This window comes from Populus euphratica, unplaced genomic scaffold, assembly GCF_000495115.2.
Source record: "Populus euphratica unplaced genomic scaffold, PopEup_1.0 scaffold41.1, whole genome shotgun sequence".
Lineage (NCBI taxonomy): Eukaryota > Viridiplantae > Streptophyta > Magnoliopsida > Malpighiales > Salicaceae > Populus > Populus euphratica.
This window is the reverse complement of record NW_011499868.1, coordinates 1,980,681-2,002,700: the sequence shown is the minus strand read 5'-3', so window position 1 is coordinate 2,002,700 and position 22,020 is coordinate 1,980,681. Positions and strand designations below refer to the sequence as shown.

The following is a 22,020-nucleotide window of genomic DNA, read 5'->3' as shown; positions in this document are numbered from 1 at the left end:
CTATGACATATATATATATGTATAATGTTTTTGCTTAAACCAATCAAAAGCTCTTGTTATAAGTGTTTAAACCAATCAAAAGCTCTTGTTATAAGCTTTGATGTAAGAGGTACATTTAATATTTTTTTCATTAAAAAAGAGAAATAAAAAAAAAAGTAGGGAAATTGTCTCAATGCTTGACCGATCATCTTCGAATTTGTTTAAAAATATAGTAACAGTACAATAGTTGAATTATATGTGATTTATATCTTTTTTTTTTTTCAATCAAGCATTTCAGCAACAAAATCAAGAACTTGACTAGTACAACTTTGTAATATTACTTTAAATGTGAATGTTGATTAATGATGTGGAATATACAAATCCTAAATTGATTTTTTTTCGTCTTATTATAATATTTTTTAATTGATTTTAATAAGTATAATGTAAAATGCGTTTTAAGCTAATAAGAAATAATTTAGTTTTTTAATACTTTAATATACAAATCTTATTTCTGAGTCGATAACCTTCTTTCATTGAGAAAGAATTCCTTATCATTATTGTTAAAATACAAAATAGTATTAATAAAAATAATTATATAATTACCATAATATTTGAACAGATAATTATATAAAATAAAATATTCGGATTGTTAAAATCAGATTATGTTGATAACAAGTAAGATTAAATATAAAACTACATATGTATTTGTTATTATGATACACAATAATTTTTATTTAAAAAGCCTGCACGGTCACAAAAAATTATAAAATTAAGTTTGTAAGGTTATTTGTAAGATTTTTAATATAATTACATCTAAATCATAAAAAATATAAAAATAATATTAATTAAATATATTTTTAAATAAAAATCATAAAAAACCAGAAACCACCGAGCTTTTAATCATCCTCTAATAGCAAAGGATAGATTTATTTAGTTTAGAAAAGTAGAAGACGACAGAGAAAAGAAAAGTTGAAATGAAAGAAAGAAGGAAAGAAAATAAAAGCACGTCAAAAGACAGCGTCGTTTTATTGATTCGGTGAGGGCAAAGCAAAGCAAAAGTGACAGCATGGAACGCCGTTGAAAAGCGATTTTTATTTTTATTTTTTAAATAGTTTTGATATAAAATATACTTTTTAAAAAATTAAAAAATTATTTTAATATATTTATAAATAAAAATTACTTTGAAAAAATCATTATTGCACAGACATGAAACAACCTCCTTTCCATTTTCCCTTTCTTCCTTGACATCCTCTTCTCTTTTATACCTTAAACAAAACCCAAAACTCACTCCTTTATCAATCACTCTGCCCGCAGTCAATCTCTCCACGAAGCAGCACCCCGAAAAAGAGGTCTCATCTTTCTCTTAATTTTTTATCCTCTACTCTTGTTTTTCACTCTCTGTCTTTTGTTTCTTACACATTTTGTATTGTACCCTTTAAAAATATCTGCTTTGTCCTTTCAAATTGTCTCTTATTTGTCTCATTTGATGCAAGAATATCCTTTTGTGATTTTGTCGTGATTTGAGGTTTGATCTGTGAATTTTTTGTGGGTTTTTGTATCAGGGTAAGGGAGTGGTAATCCGTGTTCAATTGGGGTTTTGTTAATTAAGGTTCAAGGTACTGTTTTGGTTTAATTTTATTTTTTTTGAGAATTAGGAGTGATTTTAATGTATGGTGATTTTTTGACATGAAAAAGGCATGATCTTGCTGCTTAATATCCTTGTTATGAGCTTGAATTTGCATTGTTGTTCACAAAGCTTGGTGCTTGATAACTATCTTCACCGTGGTTGGTAGTTGGTACTAGAGTTTGTGTTTATGATGTGTTGTTATGTACTAAAGCTGACAGGTTTGGTTTGTCGATTGGCATTAGGTTTATAAAATCTAAAATTTGAATTTCTGTTTTTCTGGGTTTTTTTTTTTTTGCAACTCAGGGAAGGTATGGCAGGAGAGGATGTCGACTTGTCAAGTTTGACGTTGCAAGTTGAAGAAACTCAGGAAACGTGGAAGCAGGAGATGGAAAGGCGACAGTCTCAAGTGGATGTGTTACAAGTGAAGCTTATGGAGGTGAAGGCTTGTGTACAAGGGTCGGAGGAACATGCAAAGGAGATGGAGGTTCTTTGGCGAAGAGTGAAAACAACCTCGACATTGTTGACTTACTTAAAGGCAAAAGCACGAGTCTTTGCTGTTCCTGAGTTAGCACACACATCATGTGGAATAAAGGAATTAGAAGGAGTGGGGCTTGTTGACAAGAATGGAACTCCATTGTCCGGCTGGTCCCGGGATGTTGATCTTTCTTCATTTGGCCCGGATGAAGAATCATGTATTAGACTTAGAAAGCAACAAGGAAGCTATGATGAACAAGACGAAGCTTATATTGGTGAATTACTCAAGTCTGTGCAGATGGTATCCGATGTGATGGAAGGTCTTGTTAAAAGAGTTATAATGGCAGAATCTGAAACTGCACTGGAGAAAGATAAGGTAACTTTAGGTCAGGAAGAAATTAGAAGGAAAGCAATCCAAATTGAGAACATGTCTTTGAAATTAGAGGAGATGGAGCGGTTTGCTCTGGGTACAAATGTTATTCTGAATGAGATGCGGCAGAGGGTTGAAGATTTGGTTGAAGAGACATCTAGGCAGAGGCAGCGCGCAGCAGAAAATGAGCAAGAGCTTTGCCGAGTGAAAAGGGACTTCGAGTCTCTAAAATCCTATGTTAGCAGTCTCATTAGTGTCAGAGAGACACTTCTTTCATCAGAGAGGCAATTTCAAACTATTGAGAGGCTTTTTGAACGGTCAGTCTACTTAGATATTCCTGAAATAAGATGATAAGCTTCACCACACGTTTTCTTTATCAACAAGTGTAGTTCTAGATTTTATGATAACTATAGTGTGAGATTTGAACCTATATTCTACTAATAGTATTAGGTATGGTGACATGGCCAACCTAAACTGATATTTACCTGAACGGTTTGCTGATCACTCACATTCATTAATCACTTGTGATCAAATTTCAAAACCTTTTCTGATTATGGTTTTGTAAATTCTTTCTTGGATAACATAAATTGTTGGGTATTGGTGATGATTCTGGTTGTTTAGAATTATAATGATGTCTATGTCAGCTCTTGCATCATTGATGATGTTATTAGGCTACTGATTTTACAATATACTTTGCTGGGATATCCAAGTACATTCTGGATTATGATTAGTAGTCAACCTAGTGCTTAATCTATATGGATCTTTAATCACATTTCAAATAGCCAATGACCTGTATGTTTGGTGGTACTATCTGTGTTATCACTGTGCTTCGCAGTCCAAGGGTTTCCAGTCTGTAAAAGTCCTCTACTTGAATTGTATGCTTACACTCTCGTATTTGTCTGCACTCGATTCATAGGAAGTTGGCAGGCTAGTTCTCTCCCTCCCTCACTGCCTCTCTCAACATTAGTTTATCCCTTTTCTTGGTCTCCTTTATAGCTTTTCAGCTGGATTACCATATTTGTCAAGCATCTCATTTTGTTGTGAAGCAGGCTAGTTGCGAAGACAACACAATTGGAGGGTGAGAAAATGCAGAAAGAGACTGAAGTTCAGAAACTTATGGAAGAGAATGTGAGGTTGAGTGCCCTTCTTGATAAGAAAGAGGCTCAACTTCTGGCCATGAATGAACAATGCAAATTAATGGCCCTGAATGCTTCAAATATTTGATTTGGTGGTGCTATCCTGCTACACCAGATGGCCAGGGGTGAATGGTTGCTTCATTCAAGCTCAATGGTCTCGGAGATTGAAGGGTTCTGTATTACGGAGCATCTCAGATTCCTTTTCCAAAATGTAACATTCTTAAGAGCTCAGTGAACTCTTTTTCTAGTACCATTCTTGTGCTTTGTAAAATCGAAGTGATAAAAATATTGATCATAGTTGTGATTTGTCCTGCTAATCAAAATGTTGACAAGCTTTTCGTCTTTTCAGTAACCATCTGGGATTTCGATTTTATTTTACGCCATTCCTACAATCATTTATCGTTTTGATTTCTTCTAGTTACCACTAAGATTTTTGTTCCTCAGGTTGTTACACTCTCAATAGAGTTGATACCTCACCAAAGTTTGTCAAGTGATAATGGTTTCAGGTTTCTATCCTATTCTGTTTCCTTTCATTTTCAGATAGCAGGAAGATGCGATGATGTTGCTTTCTACCCAGTTAGTTTCCCACGGCTCTTGTTGGTGGTGGTACCCATTGCGATGCATGTTTTTGTTGATAATAGGAGATTATCATAAGTGAATGGTGTGATCTAGATTACTGCGTGTTTTGATCTCTGATGACTCGGAGAGTGCTGGCTGATGGCTGATCATTAGCCTATACTGCTAGCCATGATAATTATATTATCATAATCATTTCTAACCCTGTTAAGATATCTGGAATCCGTTTGTTTATTTGATTTGACGGCCAAGAAGCTGAGAGTAGTTGTCAATGGGTGGAAGAGGCCGTCCTACGTTCGACCATCTTCAAATTATGGAGTGGGACCTTCGCTATTAAAATAGGAATCCACAGTTTGATCTAATCAAAATGCCGATTCTAGGCGTAAGAATCCTTCTGGGATTTAAAAAATATGAAAGTCAAGTTCAAAACGCGTATCTCACGAGACAGCCTCCTTTGTTCCCAGGTAGACTCGTGCCTGGTTGAACACAAAATCTTGCAATGTGAATGCAGACGGCTAGGTCTCTGGTGATAATAATTTCTTCAATTATTATGTATATTTTTCAATATAATTTTTTGAAATAGCTTATACATTTATCCAAAATTATTGTTCTTCACATGTCATAGACTTTTTTATTGATAATTAATTTTATAGGTCTTTTAGTGTAAAGTTAATACCGAAAGGTACACCAAATCTTGGATTACAATACTACTATTAGTATCATAAAAAAAATCTTAATTAAATAACAAAAATAAAGATAAACAATGACTGGAATAAGATACATTTATTTTTAAAGTCAAGTGAGTTACTTGTTATCTTTAAAAGACAAGTAAAGTATCTTTATATTATTGTTGGTGATTATTTTTTATATCATTAAATTTATTATATCAAGAATGTTTTAAAGGTGATAATGATATCATAATTAGAGTTTTTAATTTGCTTTCATAATTTTTTTTAATATTTTTTTCTCTTTGGTTATTTGATTTTTTTTTAAATGTCATAATTTTTAATAAAAACTTGTACATATTATATTATTATTATTTTTTATATAGATAGTTAATTTGCCGGTATTTTTTTTTTAAAAAACTTGCTAATAAGTAAAAATAGCCAAATGAAATACCATGTTTGAAAAATTATGATAAAATCGCCATCGGATGCGGTGTTCTTTTTCTATGATTATTGATGGGACCATTGATTATTTTTGGTTTCCAAGTAATGGCCATTGTTTTCCTAGTGCCAGCCCCATTAGTTTTTGGTATGGACGATGACAGATAGATCCGGAGATACCAGCGCTAGCGAACGACATGTCAACATACGTCTGAGGGAAGGAAAAAAAACGTGGAAAAACTATATTTTAGACCCTTCCTTGTAACAGACAATATTTTACTTTAGTATCTATAGTTTAAAAATTCAATTCTACAGTTTTCAAAAAAACTAGTAAGGCTCCAATTGTTAATTGATCAACAAATTCAAAGGAAATGCCCATTTTTAAGTCTTTATTTTTTAAAAAATAATTAAATATTTTTGTAGAATATTGATAAAATTAAAAAAAAAGGGTCTCGTTAACTTCTATTGGCTAGAAGCCATATGAAAATTAAAATAGGGCCTCAAGTGTAGAGTTCTTCAATATCCAAGGACTAAAAGATAGTTACCACAACAATCCACTTCCTTTTCTTTTCAAGAAAGACGAAGACTTTATCCAAAACCCAAAAATATGGTAGCGAGTAATCCTTAAACCCTAACTCCTGCAAATTTCCATTCACGAAGTGGTAGTAAAATGCCCCACACGACGACTCCATTACCCTCGAAAACAAGCATTCAACTAGAAGATGTTGAGTCTGCTGCAAAGCCTCAACGCATCATACCCACTGATTACACCGACAACAACATAAACCAGGTAATAATAACTCACCCTTAACATAACAGCTTCTCACTTTCCATTTTTGAAATCTCATTTTTCTAAAGTCATTCCAGAATTTTATAGCTGATCATACCCATAAAAAAAAATCCTTTTTTTAATGAAATCCCATGCAAAGAAATGTACTACTTTTATAGTTAATCAGATTTGCAAGTGTCAAATCAAAGCAGGGTGTGCGCATGCACAGTTACAGTCAGTAAGATTAATTTTTGATCACGGGCATCGTGATTTGTCAAAAATTGCTGCAGTTTGTGTGATAGATGTGTGGAGAGATTAATTTGTTGTTGATGGACCATGCATTGTTGTGAGAATTATAATATCTCATTATTTATTTATTTATTTTGAATTAATAAGCTTGTTAATTATTATTTTATTCTTAGTTAAACTAGGTGTGTTAATTTTGATGTTGTGATTTAGGATGAAAACAAGAGGCTTAAAGATGTTGAAATCAGTGTTCCGGTGGTATATGGAACTATGGCATTTTACCTTGGTAAAAAGGCCAATGAGTAAGTTGCATTCTTATGTTTGCTTAAATGGTTTTTGGATATTTCTTTGGTTTTTATTTCTTTCTTTCTTTCTTTATTTTTTTTATGAATTAGGTTACAGTCTCATAAATGGACAGTGTACGTACGCGGAGCGACCAATGAGGATCTTGGTGTAGTGATAAAGCAAGTCGTGTTTCAATTGCATCCTAGTTTTGATAACCCTATAAGAGTTGTTGAATCTCCACCATTTGAGTTATCTGAATGTGGCTGGGGTGAATTTGAAATCTGTATCTCCATACTTTTTCATGACGATGTCTGTGATAAGCATGTGGACTTGTGAGTAGTTTAAGTTTTTAATTTGGTGTTTTTCCTTGACCAGGGAGGGAGATTATCTCGCTAATGGTGGTTTAATTTTTATTAATTAGGTTCCACTTATTGAAGTTGTATCCTGATGCTGAAAGTGGTCCACAGTCAACCAAGAAACCTGTTGTTGTGGAAACTTATAATGAGATTGTCTTTCCTGACCCCTCAGAGAACTTTTTGGCACGCGTGCTGAATCATCCTGCTGTATATGTGCCACGACTTCCTGCTGGATTTAACTTGCCTGCTCCTGGTAAAATTTCACGCTTTGTAAATTTTCTCAGCAGTGATTTCTTTGTGGTTACATTTTAACATTTGGACTACTGCAGTTCCAAGCCCAAATATGAATGTGAAAGGGAAATATGATGCCAAAAACCATCCATTGAATCACTGGTTCATAAATTTTTCAGAGGCAGATGAGCTTTTGAAACTTGCATCTGCTCGTCAGCAGGTTAGTCTTAGCTAATTGACTTTATCAAATGATTCATAATTGCTTACAGTCATTGTGTGTGGTTTTACCTGTAGTTGTGAATGTGCATGCTGTATAATTGAATAATCTGAGATGTTTATTTAAGAATGTTAGCTCTGTATGTACATTTAGGGTGAGGGGGGGTTAGCCATGACTACCCGTCTCTTTGCTACTTTCTGTTACATGCTCTTTCTTGGTTGGACTTTAAAGGCTATCGGAAAATGCTAGACCCCTCTCCATTCCAAAATGTGTCCTTGAGAAAAAAGGCAATATTGGATCTATATCATTTTCCAAATTTTGTTTATGTATTATTGGTTTACTTTATAAGCTTTTCCTAATTGCATATGCTATTTAGTTGTTGGTGCTTTATCTTGTATGCTTGTTTCTATTGTTTCAGACAGACTGCTCCAGTGTTTAGAACTTGCTAGGATACCTTTTCTGATGATATATGAAATATGATAGGTGCAAGCTCATATTCTTAAGCTGAGAAGACAATTGAGCATGTTAGATGGACCACCTCAACCATCAAAACTAGCCTACGGTATGATTTCTGAATGTACATGATTGCGACACACTAACTTTGGCGTTTCATCATCAAACTTGGATGGTTGAAGACAAATCGCTAGTGGTAATTAGATGTAAAAAACGTGGACTAACCCACATCTAGGGACTCTAGTTTTAGTTTTCTAGTTTTCTTTACTAATTTTGGTAAAGACCAAAGTATTATTGGTGAATGTTATTAACAATGCATGGCGGACTCTAGTTTTAGTTTTCTAGTTTTATTTACTAATTTTGGTAAAGACCAAAGTATTATGGGTGAATGTTATTAACAATGCATGGCTTAGTATCTTGATGACCAGAAAAGAGAAATTACTTTGTAATTCTCTTCTGCTCTCATGATTTGCGACAGCAAATGGTTAGAATGTTGCTTGATGTATGCATGTCTTAGAAAAAGGATGGTAAGTAGAAGGCATGTCATACCAGGCTGATTTTATGAGTTGGCAAATTCTCAAGCCTTCATAGTTCATAGTGCTCTAGTGTGCTGATGCCTTCACGACAGTTTCATGCTAGATACCTATTATTTAGCTTTTGATCTAAGAATTATGCTAGATTCATATGGAGGCAAACATAAAGTAGTCATTACATAAACTAGCAATAGGGGCCTTTGTTAGGAAAAGAATCCTTCTTTCATTTAAAAAAAAAAACGTCTCCAAACTTCTTGCGATTAAATCAGCTCATTTAAGTCGGCTTTCATCTTCTCACAATGGTACTAAGATGGCCACAGTGGTACTAATATGGCCTTTTCCATGACAATAAAAGCATTCTCAATTATGGTAATCCATTATCGGTCCAGAATTTGATAAAACAGACTAAATAATAATTATAATCATATCCTTCAATTGTTCAAGTTAGTCTCTTTGAGTTGTTAGAACATCCTTCAAGGTGCATTGCCAAATAACAAAATTGTTTATCCAATCAAGCAGTTCTATCTCAAATTTCTTCGCCAGTTTGTGCCCTCACCATCTTCAATTGTTTTGCACAAGACTTCCATCAACCTCCTCTGTTACCAATTGTTGTGCAAAACCCAAGCAAACCAAATAATTAAATAAAATAAAAGGGACACAAAATATAATGTGGTTTGGCAAAGCCTGCTCTACAAAACCCCACTATCAAATATGGGATTTTCAAGAACAAATTAAACACGCACAACCACCTCACTAGCCAAAACCCAGTTACATCCTAGAAATCGTTCACAAGAAAAAAATACCACATCGCTAATTCTGTGGTTGCCACCACAAACCATCAATATGGGAGGCACACAAACTAGTAACTACACATTCTACTTATACTAGCAACACAGTCCTTCATTAGAAAAGGAAGTTTTTTTATTATTATTATTTCAAGAAAAAATGCTTCCAAGTCCAACTCCAAGGAGGAAAGTCTCTTTTCCTAAGCAAAATATATCAACACATTCCATTCTTGTTTAGGACACTACATCATGCAATTATCAATCCAACCTAAATCAACTCATCAAGTTAAGCCCCAACTCAACAAGGCTAACTTGTCAAATAGTTCAATAGGAATTTGTTCTCGGATGATTTTCAGTGGAAAGTTGCAGATGGCTGAAGGTGTCGTAGGCAATTGGGATGGTGGCTGAAGGTGTCGTAGGCAATTGGGATGGTGTTGCATCACCGTAGTCCTTACTGATTTGTCTGTATTAAGCGCTCTGAAGACAGGAGTAGCACACTAACGTTCGAGGTAAAAATAAATAAATTCAAAAGACAAGAGTAACATGACCTTCACATGGTAATCATTGGACAGGGTTGCCATTCACATAAAGAAAAATGTCCTCTTTTGATCACAATGATGGTTTCTGCCCTTGAGTAACTAGGATGGGCCATTCACTATTTTGTATTTTTCGCATGCCAACTTATTTTCATTCACAAGATGTTGACAGTTTACTCTGTCTAATCCAACATTCTAATATCTTTCATTTTCCTTTTGTATAAAGAAGTTTTGGCAACAGTAGCATCCCTGGTTGATTTCAGAAGATTAATAAGCAGTGCCTCTTAAATTAGTTTTTCGGCATGTGATGTTGGTGATGCACTTAGCACAAGTTTCTGTTTTCGGTGTTGCTTGCCGTCGTTGCCCTTCTGATGAACCTCAGAACATGGGAGAGTATCTGGTGTCGGCTGTTTTTGGTTTTGCTGCCAAAACGTTATTTGTTTAAAATTTAAGTTCTTTTAGTATTTTTGGATCATTTTAATGTACTGTTAAAAATAAATTTTAAAAAATATTATCTAATACATGAAAAGAAAGATAATCTTTATTATCTCATCTTAAATGGTCACGCAATCCCAACACAGTAGTGGTGCTCAAAGTTTGGGAGGAATATAATGCCTGCTTGCTCCATTTCATATATGTGGCTGTGTGCTTATTATTGGGGTTTTGAGTTTGGCAGGACACACATGGGCAGTCCTAAAATTGTGACAAATTTGTGGTACCTGGCAAGAGAAAGAGCCCATCATGCTAAACATGTCTAAAATTTGGCAAATTTTGAAAAGCTGAGAATGACTCTAAATTCTCTTGGAAGGCTTGTCCATGCCATGGAAAGGCACCTCCAGAAAAGAAACAATTTTGCCTTAGCAGAAGGATATGATTAGCTTGCGGGCACTGATGAGACTCTTTTCTCACTGGACTGAGCATGCATTCTGAGGTAATTTGGATGGAAATTTGTGGTTCAAGTAATTATCCGAACCATCCACCCAAAAAAGCTTACCTTGTTCCTCGTATTAGTTCAGTCACTTTCTCAAATGCTTTTGAGGAACTCAGCAAGGTTTCGAACTTAAAATATCCTTTTCAATATAAATAGAAAAACTCTTCGAAATGGTTTTGGAATTTTGTATATGCATGCATGCGAAAATCGACTAGATGTTCGAAACATCATGTTCCACAAATTCTAATTATAAGACCTCCACCTTGTAGGTCACCAACCAATTGGGTTTTAAAAATAAATCATTTATTTTTATTAAAATAATTTTGTTTGAGGTTTTTTTTTTAAAGAAATATGGTTGTCTCAAATCAACTCTCAATCTTTAGATAAGATTTATTCTTAAATTTGTTTAAAATGTGAGGTAGCTTAATCTTTAGATAAGATCTATTCTTAAATTTGTTTAAAATGTGAGGTTATTTTTGAAGATGTCGGAGAGTATGATAATAATTGTTTTTTAAAATATTTTTTATTTGAAAATATATTAAAATAATATTTTTTATTTTAAAAAAAATATTTTTGATTTTAGAATATTAAAATAATTTGAAAAAACTAAAAGTAAATTAATTTGAATTAAATAAAAAATATTTAAAAAAAAAACATATAATATTAAAATAATTTGAAAAAACTGAAAATAAAGTAATTTGAATTAAATAAAAAATATTTTTTAAAAAACATAAAAACAAACGGATAGAAAACATTATATTTATACACAAACAGGTATTGTCTTTACTTTTAACAGAAGGTCATTAAAAAACCACTGTGGTTTTACTGTTGAACTTGTAACAACATTTGGGCACCAGGTAAAAGAACATTAAAAAACTGGGAAAAGTTCATCCCTTTAATTCAATTTGTGGGGCTTAACTTGATCTGCTTGAAGGGACTCGTGATCCCTTTCAGGAGGGCTCACTGGGTCAGTCGGCGTAATTCAAGCCCAACCAAGTTAAATACTTGACACCATGAAATTCGAAATAGTGGACAAGAATGCATGCCACGCCTTGTAGATTGCACAAAAGACATGGTAGATTCGCAGGCTTTAAAGGTTAATTCTTCTGTTCATGGCTCAACAAAGAAAATTGCCCCCAAGAGGCTAGCATATGTCAAAAAAGAAAGAAAGAAAAGGTTTTGCAATCTTCGAATAGCGTCCAAGGAGAGAAGACTTGAAAACCTTGGAGGGGAAGATGGTCCCTTGATGTCCTTAGAAGAGGCTACAAGGTAGGGCAAACCACATTGGTTTGGATACTGCATGGCCTTTTTATACAGTATTCTGAAACCCCTTCGGTCTGTTCTTCGTCCCCACATCACATGACATTGTTACTAGAAAAACAGGAAACAGCCATCTCTGCTTGTAATCTCTCCATAAATACCTCTCCTTCCCTTCAGTCCTTCCCTACCACACTTCTCTTCTCTTTAGCCCCTTTGTCCATCCTCACCGCCTGAATTTCTTCTCATCACCCATAAAGTTGTAAAGCACAAGCTATCTGAACTCACCAAATGGCTACAAGAAAATCAAACAAATCTCCTCAAACATCAGCTCTCAAACAAATTGTGAAAAGATGCTCAAGTTTTGGAAAGAAAAATGGCTATGACCAGGATGGCCTGCCTGATGATGTACCGAAAGGCCATTTTGCGGTTTATGTAGGAGAGAACAGAAGCAGATACATTATCCCAATATCATGGTTGGATCATCCTGAGTTTCAAAGCTTACTCCAAAGAGCTGAAGAGGAGTTTGGCTTTAAACATGGAATGGGCCTCACTATTCCTTGTGAAGAAGTAGTCTTTCGGTCTCTAACAGAGATGATAAGATAAAAGGAATCAAAATATTTGTGATTATCACAAGGCCCTGTTGGAAACATACTCCAGTTAAACATGTTGCCTTTTGGCTTCTGTCAGAGTTATATTTAACTGCAGCTGCTATAATCCTGACGAAGAAACATTATTTGACATAGTTAGGTGTCTATATTTGTTTTCATGTTTGGAGTTTTTCCTTTCAGACCAATCTGTGTTATGTTATAACTCTGTACTCTAATGAATGCCTTCTTGGTGGGGGGTGCTAACCCTAGCTACCTTTCACATCTCTCTCTCTCCCGTTCTGTTGATTTATCTTCTGCTAGCTCCAAGTTAATTTGAGGTTTATGAATTTTGTTGCTTGATCACATGGAACAATCAAGCTAGCAATTAGAGCATCTGATCGTGGTATGCCTCAAATCTGCCATAAAAGCATAGTCATTGAGCAAAGGCACAGGATGAGGTTTGAGCTTACTATAGCATGGCATGAAAAAACATTTTCTAGAAATTATTGTCGTAAAATCTTCTTTGTGCTAGCATCAATCATTGAAGCACTGAAGTTGACTATTTATTATAGGGTGGCAAAGTACTGTACAATATTCACTAGCAATAGGCAATAAGAGATGAAAAAACAAAAAGATTGATAGTTTCCTTTGTCATGAGGGCATTGAGCGTGCATAGTACCAAAGGATGGTGCCAATGGTGTTGTTGATTGAAAAGCAGCCAGAAAGGCTGCCTTGTATAGACAAATGGTTGGTTTTCTACTCTCATCCGATATAGCACTTCTTTATTTGACGCAGCAGACCTCATTGTTGTAATTGCAACTTCATGTAATAAATCAAGATAATGTGATTAATTTTGTCTATATATATATATATATATATCCGTCTCTCTTTGATGAAAGTGGAGCGATGTTCTGTTCGTTTGGAAATGGGGAGAGATTCAGTATTATTAAGCTCGTCGATCCGGAAACTTGTCTGGCTGATCTTCAAAAAAAATAAATGACAGTTGAACTAGTACTCTAATAACTTGACAAGTCAATCATCGATTCAGTCAACAAGATCAAAATCTTGTTTGATTTTATTTCAAAAAATTCAAAATGATATTATTTTAACTTTTTAAAAATAAAAAATAATATTATTTTGATTGATATAAATCAACTCAAATCATCCCATTTAATTCATAATTTAAGTTTTGAACCGAATTATCAATCAAGCCGGGTTTAATATTTTTGTTCTTAGCATGGAATTTCTTCTGTTGTTGACATGCATGTGTTATATCAACTTGTGACAAGTAGTTATCAAAATTTTAGGGAAGATAAAAGAATACGAGTCAGTGAAAATCCATCACCAGTGACTGCGTATATGATGCGATACTGTACATTATTTCTGCATTCATATACTTACCATCTAATAAATAAATAAATAAACCATTAAAAGACATGGTTTTGCATGTCATAAACACTCGAATTTCCGTAATTCCACACAACTATATCTCCAAAATCAAATAGATTACAAAATGAAAAATAAAAGAAAAGAAAAAAGTTGCTTGTTCGAGGTCAAAAAAATAGGAAAAGCAAGCTAATAATTGAGGGCACCAGCCAATGGATTGTTGTCGTTCTGATGACTTGTAGGGGCTTGGTGTTCATATTTGACTTGAATCATTTTCAATTTAATCAAAATAAAAACATTTTGGAATGAATTGGTTGTGATGTCTATCTTAATGCATAAAATTGATGCACATGCATGTGGGACTCAAGTGTCCTCCTCCTCCTCCTCCTGCTGCTGCTGCTGCTAGTTCCAAGCCATTCCTAATTTCTTGTCTTCTTAAATCACCAGTATTTGATTGCCTAACCTACCTAGAAACTAAAACTTTATCTTGTTTTTGATTGATGGGCACGATCTGAATCAGAGAATCTAGACATTTCTGCTCAAAGTAATTGTTCGTAATTAGATGGTCCAAACAATTTCTGTGGTCTAAATAGCTTGGCATGTAAATCACTCGAAAACAACAGCAAAAAATGATTGATATGTTTAAGAATAATTTTGGCTGTCTCTGATCAACAAGACTAGGAGAAAAGGATTAATAACAAACTAGGGTCCATTTGTTTTTCTTTTTTGTAAAATATTTTTAAATTTTTCTTATATTTGTTTTTAATTTATTGAAATATTTTATAAGAAACCTGGTTAATAAAAAATATTTTATAGTCAATTTTTAAAATTTATTTATTTATTAAAAAATATTTCAATCTCATAAAATTTTATAAAATATTTTACAAGTAATAATTCACTTACAATATCATCCAACTATTTCATTCATCATTTTCTCTTTCAAGCACTACCATCTCTTTCTCTAACACCATCATCTTTTTCTTTACCATCATCTTTTTTTTCACAACCATTATAATCACTCTATTATTATCACTATCATTATCACCTTATCTACCACTAAAAATTATTTTATGTAAAACTAATGAAATATAAAATTATAGATGGCATGGAGTGGCTAATGCAAGTGAAAACAAAGTGATTAACACTAGAAGAAGCCATAATATTTCACATTGTCCTCTTTTGAAGGATGTGATTGGATTGATATTGATAATAGATAAATTAAAACTATTCATAATAAGTCCCAAAATATTCAAGTAGTTTAGAAATAAGGTTTATATATTTGATAATCGATTGATCTCTTAACTCAGGTAGTTTAGTTTATTCTTCTTAACCAAGATGTATTGTAGCTTTATATGAAAAATCTAAGTGATTGATAGTTAGTAGTTAGTAACTAGTGGTGCCTAATAAGCCAAGATAATTGGTAGCTATTACCTGCAAAATATTTTTTTTATAGATTTGAGAACTCGCAAATGCTTAAATGAGTACTTTTTAGAAAGAAAAAATACAATGATATTTTATAGAGATTGGCTCTGAAAATATGTATATAAAAAATTTTAACAATAAAAAAATTGTAAACATGGAGTTTGAAGGATTTATTATGTATTTACAACCCATAAATCCTTTTATGAGGAGAAAGGGCTAGAGTATAATTTCATCCATATGATATTTTGAGTTTTATTTTATCTAAAATAATACATATATATTGAATTAGTATAAAATACTAGGGTACAAGTGTAGAATCCTAAAAAAATTCTAAAATGAGAGATAAGCTTATTAAAAAAGAAAATTAAGTTCATATATGTCATCGAGAGCAAGTCCATAGAGTTGGGCTCTTCCCTTAAAGTGAGACTATAGAGTGGGGCTCCTTGCCATAGATAGAGCCAATTAAAATTTGTTGTATTTTAGAATAAGATTTTTCGATGGTTAAATTATGTATTGATCAAATGTCAATTCAAATAACTTTTTTCTATGAAGAAAAGGACAAAATCTCTTGATAAATGTTTTTAGAATCATTCAGTTTTATTTTATATTGCATAAACAAATATCAAAAGTATATTTGATTGATTTAATGTTCATTTACATTTTGAGCATATGAGAAGTCGTATTCAATTGTTTTGTTGTTATTAATACCATCCATTCAAAAAATTTCAAGCATTTTCAATGTTATATCATTATCAATACCAATGATTTAAAAGTTCATAGCATTTTCAATTAAAATTAATAATGTCATTTAATTTCGTCTTTGGAAATCTTTCAATTACAGGTAGGAATCTTCTTGTGACTGAAGTGACTATATCCTCCACTCTATTACCTATCATAAGATACCTTGTAGAAACCCTTTAGGTATTGGCTAACTTTTTGTATTCTCAAGTTACTTTGAGAGTGTTATTAAGCTTGAATTAATTAGATAGATGAATCTATCCAGATTGAGTTCTAAAAAATTAAATTAATTATCTAACTCATGACATGAATCTTGAATTAGAGTATAAACTAAGCCGGGTTTAATAATTTTAATTTAAATGTAACAGAATGTGTTGAAAGATTTTTATGTATGAGGCAATAGGAGAGTGGATTTCTTATCTAAATATAACTTCATTTTGATTTACAAAAACTAGTTGAAGAGAAACTAACGTATAACCAAATATACAGCTTATGGAGATTTGTCGCTTAGGCCTTGCTTGCTCGAGTAAGACAAGTATACCTTCAAAAAGCAAAATATTAACAAATAAAATCCTAACATGATTGAGAACAGAACAGCTGTTATCTACAGCACATTCATTCTTTGATGTTGTAGTTATCTTTCAAGGTTGCTCTCTGCCATTAATTGGTTTGACTTGAGTTCATGTAGAGAATCACCATGTTGGAAAGTGGGCAGGCTGACTATAGGTGTAGGACAAGCATGTTTGGTTTATGTACTTAAGAGAATACTGCTCTCGACAATCCTTAGGGCTTCCCACACCACACAAAGTATTCCAACCTAACTCAAGCGTCTCAACAAATTTCCAAGAAAACTATCTTAATTGTCTCCCAGAACTCGATCTATGATATGGTCTTCGCTTGGTTCTAGTTCTTCGCTTGTTTGGTAACATTTAAGCCATGATGGGTTCACATTTTGTTCTTGTTTTAAGCGTTTTTTGTCTCGCATTTTATTTCTTGCTGGTTTCCTTCCTTGGCCTCCATGTGGGGTGTATTGTAGCTGTGCTCTTGACTTCGAGTCAGTTCTTTTATGGGATATTTGAGCTTAACCTCCTAGACCAACTGACCATCAATAAATTTATTAGATACATTTCTGACTTCCATTATCTGAAAGAGTGAATTGTGCTTCTTGTTGTTCCGGGAAGAAAAATGCTGGCTGTTTCGTTGTGATTTATTGCATCAGTGCAGTAAAGGACACGATGAGATTGGACTTCTGCCTGTCCAGAGAGCCTAAATCGGATAGACTGTGACCAGGAAATAGCAACTGATTGAGTGGGTTCGTAATGAATAGTGACTGAAATTATCCAAGGTACTCGTTTAGCGGGTCAAAAGCGGAGCTTAGAGATGAGTTATCCAACCCTGTTATATAAGAACACAACAAAAAGAGGCAAATCCTGACTTCAACAGCCAACAACATGACACAGTTTACAGCGGTTGGCGTTGAGAGGAAGAGCAGCTTTTGGCGGTGGGATTTCCTCCGACACCAGGCACCAGCAGTTTAATTGCTTTACAGCATGCAACATCAAAGTTGAGCAAAACAAAACTACTGAAAAAAAAGTAAAGGAGAAACGAGTGTTCCTTCAACAGCCAACAACATGACAGTTTACAGCAGTTGGCGTTGGGAGGAAGAGCAGCTTTGGCAGTGGGATTTCCTCCCACACCAAGCACCAGCAGTTTAGTTGCTTTACAAACATCAAACTTGAGCACAACAAAACTACTGAAAAAAAAAAGTAAAGGAGAAACGAGTGTTCTTTAACGACTAGCTAGATGGGAGTCGGTGTCTTTGTTACGGGGATAGGGGAGGCCAAAGTTCAAGGGGTTAGAGCGATATGAATTTGCATGCTAAAAACATTTAATCCCAAAGAGAAATATGAGTTCTGCAACATTCAGCTCATTCTACTATCAGAAAGAAATCTAATATGATGGCTCTCTCTATGAAAAAAACAAACATGAACACATCCATAGCTGGAAAAAAGGTAAACAGATCACAGCAAGATCTAAGACTCTGATGACATGATTTGACCAAATGCATATAGCAGTATTTTATATTCTTGCCAAATTCTCGACATTTTTTTTTTTGTTTCTCAACTATCCAAATGTGAAGAATAAATGTGAAACAGTATGGGAAAAAAGGTAAACAGATCACAGCAAGATCTAAGACTCTGATGACATGATTTGACCAAATGCATATAGCAGTATTTCATATTCTTGCCAAATTCTCGACTTTTTTTTTTGTTTCTCAACTATCCAATGTGAAGAATAAATGTGAAACAGTATGACTTCAATCATAGGCATATAAGATAATTCCTATTGAACAACAGAATATGCCTAGAGCTATTTGGGAATGGAACATTGATATTGTTTTAGTGAATCAAGAACAGGCCATATGTAGAATTACCCTATCTATTTGCTTGTGCCATCCACAGCTCTGGATTCTTTATGCCCTGGCATGAACCAACCCCGCAAAAAGAATGCAATAGTGCATTGAGTACAGGAGCTTGTCTGCTGAAGCATACTGACTTGGAATCTACTCCAAAAGCCAGCTATACATCTCTCAGAACAGGCCAACCTTTTCTAAGAATGTCATTGATCTTTGCATTGATCTGCTTTTGAATGCGTGGAGGGCAGAGCTCTGCTGCATAGCCATTTAATTTTGCTGCCAAACTTGAATTTTCAAGGTCCGCTTCAGGCAAGCTTCCCATCAGCTGACGAAGAAATGGATTTTGCTTGAGCTCAAATTTCTGCACACATCCAAACCTTTAAAGTTAATGAATCAACACACTAACTTGGATGGAATGTTTTTCAAAACAACATAAGAATTACAAAACAGAAGTTACAACAAAGAATCAAAAATGAGTGTCTTTTTTTTTCTTAATATATACTCTTGAATCTTGATTCTACACTGTCAGTTGAGGCTATAGAACATTTTCTCAGTATAGACCAGAAATAGGAGTTTTCTTAAGCTTGTGTCATATCTTCTGCCCTTGAAAAAAGACATACTGAAGCCATTTGCTTCTGCATCTAAAATCCCCAAAAGCATTACAAGTTCTTACGTAAGAGTTATAGGTACCCTGTTGAACAGCATGCTTAAGCACACTATACAAAGGTTATACAGTAACCATTACAAATGCAATTTTAGACTGTTGATTAATTGCATCCTTCTATCATGCAGCAGGCAGATATCCCTACAGTGAGCGACAAATTCATGGCCACAATTGTGGCTCTAGAACAACCAACACTATATTGTTTATTATGTGCTACCACTGTCCAAAAATCTTATAGTAAGCTTCAAACTTTCCGCCACAAATCTTTCCAGCATTTTCTAGAACTTCAACAACTACTGTGTATATCTAAACTAACAAATGCTTCAAAACCATCAGGGAAACCCACACATTTCACCATTAAAATAATACAAGACCTGATGTTCTGGCTCTGCAGGATAAAATGTTCCAAGCTGTTGAATTTGAGTAACCACAACACTGCTCCTCAACTTCAACTGCTCTCTTTCTTTGCTAACACCAGCCAATCTACGCTCTTCAGTTCCATTAGTGAAAATAACAGACCTGCACATTTGTATTCACAACAATTAACCAGTAAAACAGTACTAATCACATTAAACAAGAAAATGCTAGTGATAGTCATGACCTTTTACCTATATTGATTACCCACATCAGGACCTTGCCCAAACACTTGCCTTGAATCATGACTAGCCCAAAATACCTCCAAGAGTTGATTGTAATTAATCACCTTGGGGTCATACTCTACCTATATAACACATTAACAAAAACCCAAATCAAACAAATGGACAAAACACAAAATTTCTCACACAGACTTGTTCCATGCAAACCAAACTAATCACATGCGGACCTCTTGTGCTTTCCAATCATAACAATGCGGTCCACAACACCAACCAACTAAATGCTTTATTTTACACAGAATGACTCTATATAACAATTTTTCACTTCACATAAAATTAATCAAATTATAACAAAAACACATAGTTCCAGATAGCCCAATAAAGAGATTCGCGAAAAAACATTGTCAAATTGCATTGTTCTACAAAGACCGAGTCTAAAATCTATATAAGAATTTTTCAAAAAATTGTACTACACAGAATTAAATCAAGTTCTAGGAAAAACCCACGATTCTATTTGCCCAAATGACTAACCATTAGCAAATGCAATTTTAGACTGTTGATTAATTTGCATCCTTCTATTATGCAGCAGGCAGATATCCCTGCAGTGAGCAACAAATCCATGGCCACAATTGTGGCTCTAGCACATCAACCATGACACAAACCAACACTATATTGTTTATTATGTGCTGCCACTGTCCAAAAATCTTATAGTAAGCTTCAAACTTTCCACCACAAATCTTTCCAGCATTTTCTAGAATTTCAACTACTACTGTGTATATCTAAATTAACAAATGCTTCAAAACCGTAGGGGAAACCCACACATTTCGCCATTAAAGCAATACAAGACCTGATGTTCTGGCTCTGCAGGATAAAATGTTCCAAGCTGTTGAATTTGAGTAACCACAACACTGCTCCTCAACTTCAACTGCTCTCTTTCTTTGCTAACACCAGCCAATCTACGCTCTTCAGTTCCATTAGTGAAAATAACAGACCTGCACATTTGTATTCACAACAATTAACCAGTAAAACAGTACTAATCACATTAAACAAGAAAATGCTAGTGATAGTCATGACCTTTTACCTATATTGATTACCCACATCAGGACCTTGCCCAAACACTTGCCTTGAATCATGACTAACCCAAAATACCTCCAAGAGTTGACTGTAACTAATCACCTTCGGGTCATACTCTACCTATATAACACATTAACAAAAACCCACATCAAACAAATGGAGAAAACACAAAATTTCTCACACAGACTTGTTCCATGCAAACCAAACTAATCACATTCGGACCTATTGTGCTTTCCAATCATAACAATGCGGTCCACAACACCAACCAACTAAATGCTTTATTTTACACAGAATGACTCTATCTAACAATTTTTCACTTGACATAAAATTAATCAAATTTTAACAAAAACACATATTTCCAAATAGCCCAATAAAGAGATTCGCGAAAAAACATAGTCAAATTATTGTTCTGCAAAACATTGTACTAAACAGAATTAAATCAAGTTCTAGAAAAAACCCACGATTCTATTTGCCCAAATGAATACATTTCAACAAGAAATTCTCTCATTATCAATATATTTATCAACACATAACAAAACAGCATTAGTCTACACAGGCTGAGTTAATAAAGCATTGTTTTCAACACAAATTGACTGGAAAACAAATAAATACAATCAAAAGCAGATTTCCAACGTTTTTTTAAAGAGACCTGTACGGACTCTGCATGATCACCTAAGCTTCTGTATACGGGGTTCAATTTGGATCCGCCACAGTAACCAACAGTGGTCCGTACAACACCATTCAAGCAACCAAACACGGCTTCAGATCTCCAAAAACAACCGAGGGCGAAAACTGCTGTTTTTAATGGGTAATCGGGTGGCGGGTTTCTAATGGAGGTGGAAACATGATCCGGTATTCGAATGGACAGAGATTTATAGGGCAGTGAAATTGTTAGTAATAGAAGGGTTAGGAGATGGAGAAGGGAGGAACTATGGCTCCCTGCGCAAGCCATTTTTGGCGGTTTGCCTCGGGTAGAAAGATGGTGTTTTTCGGGTCGGTCAAGACGGGTTATACTTCCGAGTTCTTGAACTTCTGGTTTTGAATGCGTGCACCCTTGTTTTTTGTTAGCTGACCATGTGGGCTCGATTTAATTTTTGGGCTTTTATGGAGCCCATTACATGATGAACTAAAAAACTAAAAAGTTTGGGGATTGACAACGCAAAATGCATAATGTATCCTCTCATACGCGTGTAGATGTATTCTTCATATTGTTTTAATTATTATTATTATTCTTATTAGACCAAATTATAAGTTAATTTGTCAGAGAAGG

The 22,020-nt window shown here is 34.2% G+C and overlaps 4 protein-coding genes across 12 annotated transcripts; 3 read left to right on the top strand and 1 right to left on the bottom strand.

Annotated features, from left to right (window-relative positions):
• Window positions 1-1,177: 1,177 nt before the first annotated feature.
• Window positions 1,178-3,964, top strand: LOC105126704 (uncharacterized). Of its 2 annotated transcripts, XM_011027650.1 has the most exons (4): window positions 1,178-1,328; window positions 1,542-1,595; window positions 1,910-2,767; window positions 3,500-3,964. In XM_011027650.1, the coding sequence occupies exons 3-4, from the start codon at window positions 1,917-1,919 to the stop codon at window positions 3,672-3,674; spliced, it is 1,026 nt and encodes a 341-aa protein (XP_011025952.1). In that variant the 5' UTR covers window positions 1,178-1,328; window positions 1,542-1,595; window positions 1,910-1,916; the 3' UTR covers window positions 3,675-3,964. The 2 variants fall into 2 exon arrangements, with proteins under 2 accessions (XP_011025952.1, XP_011025953.1); XM_011027651.1 differs by lacking the exon at window positions 1,542-1,595.
• A 1,884-nt stretch (window positions 3,965-5,848) lies between these two features.
• LOC105126702 (transcription initiation factor TFIID subunit 14b-like) lies at window positions 5,849-10,735 on the top strand. Of its 6 annotated transcripts, none has more exons than XM_011027646.1 (7): window positions 5,849-6,058; window positions 6,497-6,585; window positions 6,679-6,900; window positions 6,990-7,177; window positions 7,254-7,375; window positions 7,856-7,934; window positions 10,356-10,735. In XM_011027646.1, the coding sequence occupies exons 1-7, from the start codon at window positions 5,939-5,941 to the stop codon at window positions 10,382-10,384; spliced, it is 849 nt and encodes a 282-aa protein (XP_011025948.1). In that variant the 5' UTR covers window positions 5,849-5,938; the 3' UTR covers window positions 10,385-10,735. The 6 variants fall into 6 exon arrangements, with proteins under 6 accessions (XP_011025948.1, XP_011025946.1, XP_011025947.1 ...); XM_011027644.1 differs by lacking the exon at window positions 10,356-10,735 and adding an exon at window positions 9,906-10,093; XM_011027645.1 differs by lacking the exon at window positions 10,356-10,735 and adding an exon at window positions 9,909-10,091.
• Window positions 10,736-11,423: 688 nt separating this feature from the next.
• On the top strand, window positions 11,424-12,741 carry LOC105126701 (auxin-induced protein 15A-like). Its single transcript, XM_011027643.1, has one exon. It carries the CDS (start codon window positions 12,159-12,161, stop codon window positions 12,471-12,473), a length of 315 nt encoding a protein of 104 aa, XP_011025945.1. The 5' UTR covers window positions 11,424-12,158; the 3' UTR covers window positions 12,474-12,741.
• Window positions 12,742-18,053: 5,312 nt separating this feature from the next.
• LOC105126700 (peptide methionine sulfoxide reductase A5-like) lies at window positions 18,054-21,795 on the bottom strand. 3 transcript variants are annotated; one of them, XR_842468.1, is made up of 5 exons: window positions 21,400-21,795; window positions 19,692-19,804; window positions 19,458-19,602; window positions 18,305-18,780; window positions 18,054-18,150 (listed from the first exon to the last, which is right to left on the bottom strand). XR_842468.1 is itself a non-coding variant. In XM_011027642.1 (4 exons), the coding sequence occupies exons 1-4, from the start codon at window positions 21,700-21,702 to the stop codon at window positions 18,583-18,585; spliced, it is 759 nt and encodes a 252-aa protein (XP_011025944.1). In that variant the 5' UTR covers window positions 21,703-21,795; the 3' UTR covers window positions 18,214-18,582. The 3 variants fall into 3 exon arrangements, 2 of the variants coding, with proteins under 2 accessions (XP_011025944.1, XP_011025943.1); XM_011027642.1 differs by lacking the exons at window positions 18,054-18,150; window positions 19,458-19,602; window positions 19,692-19,804 and adding exons at window positions 20,524-20,668; window positions 20,758-20,870 and having other exon boundaries at window positions 18,214-18,780; XM_011027641.1 differs by lacking the exon at window positions 18,054-18,150 and having other exon boundaries at window positions 18,214-18,780.
• Window positions 21,796-22,020: the final 225 nt, after the last annotated feature.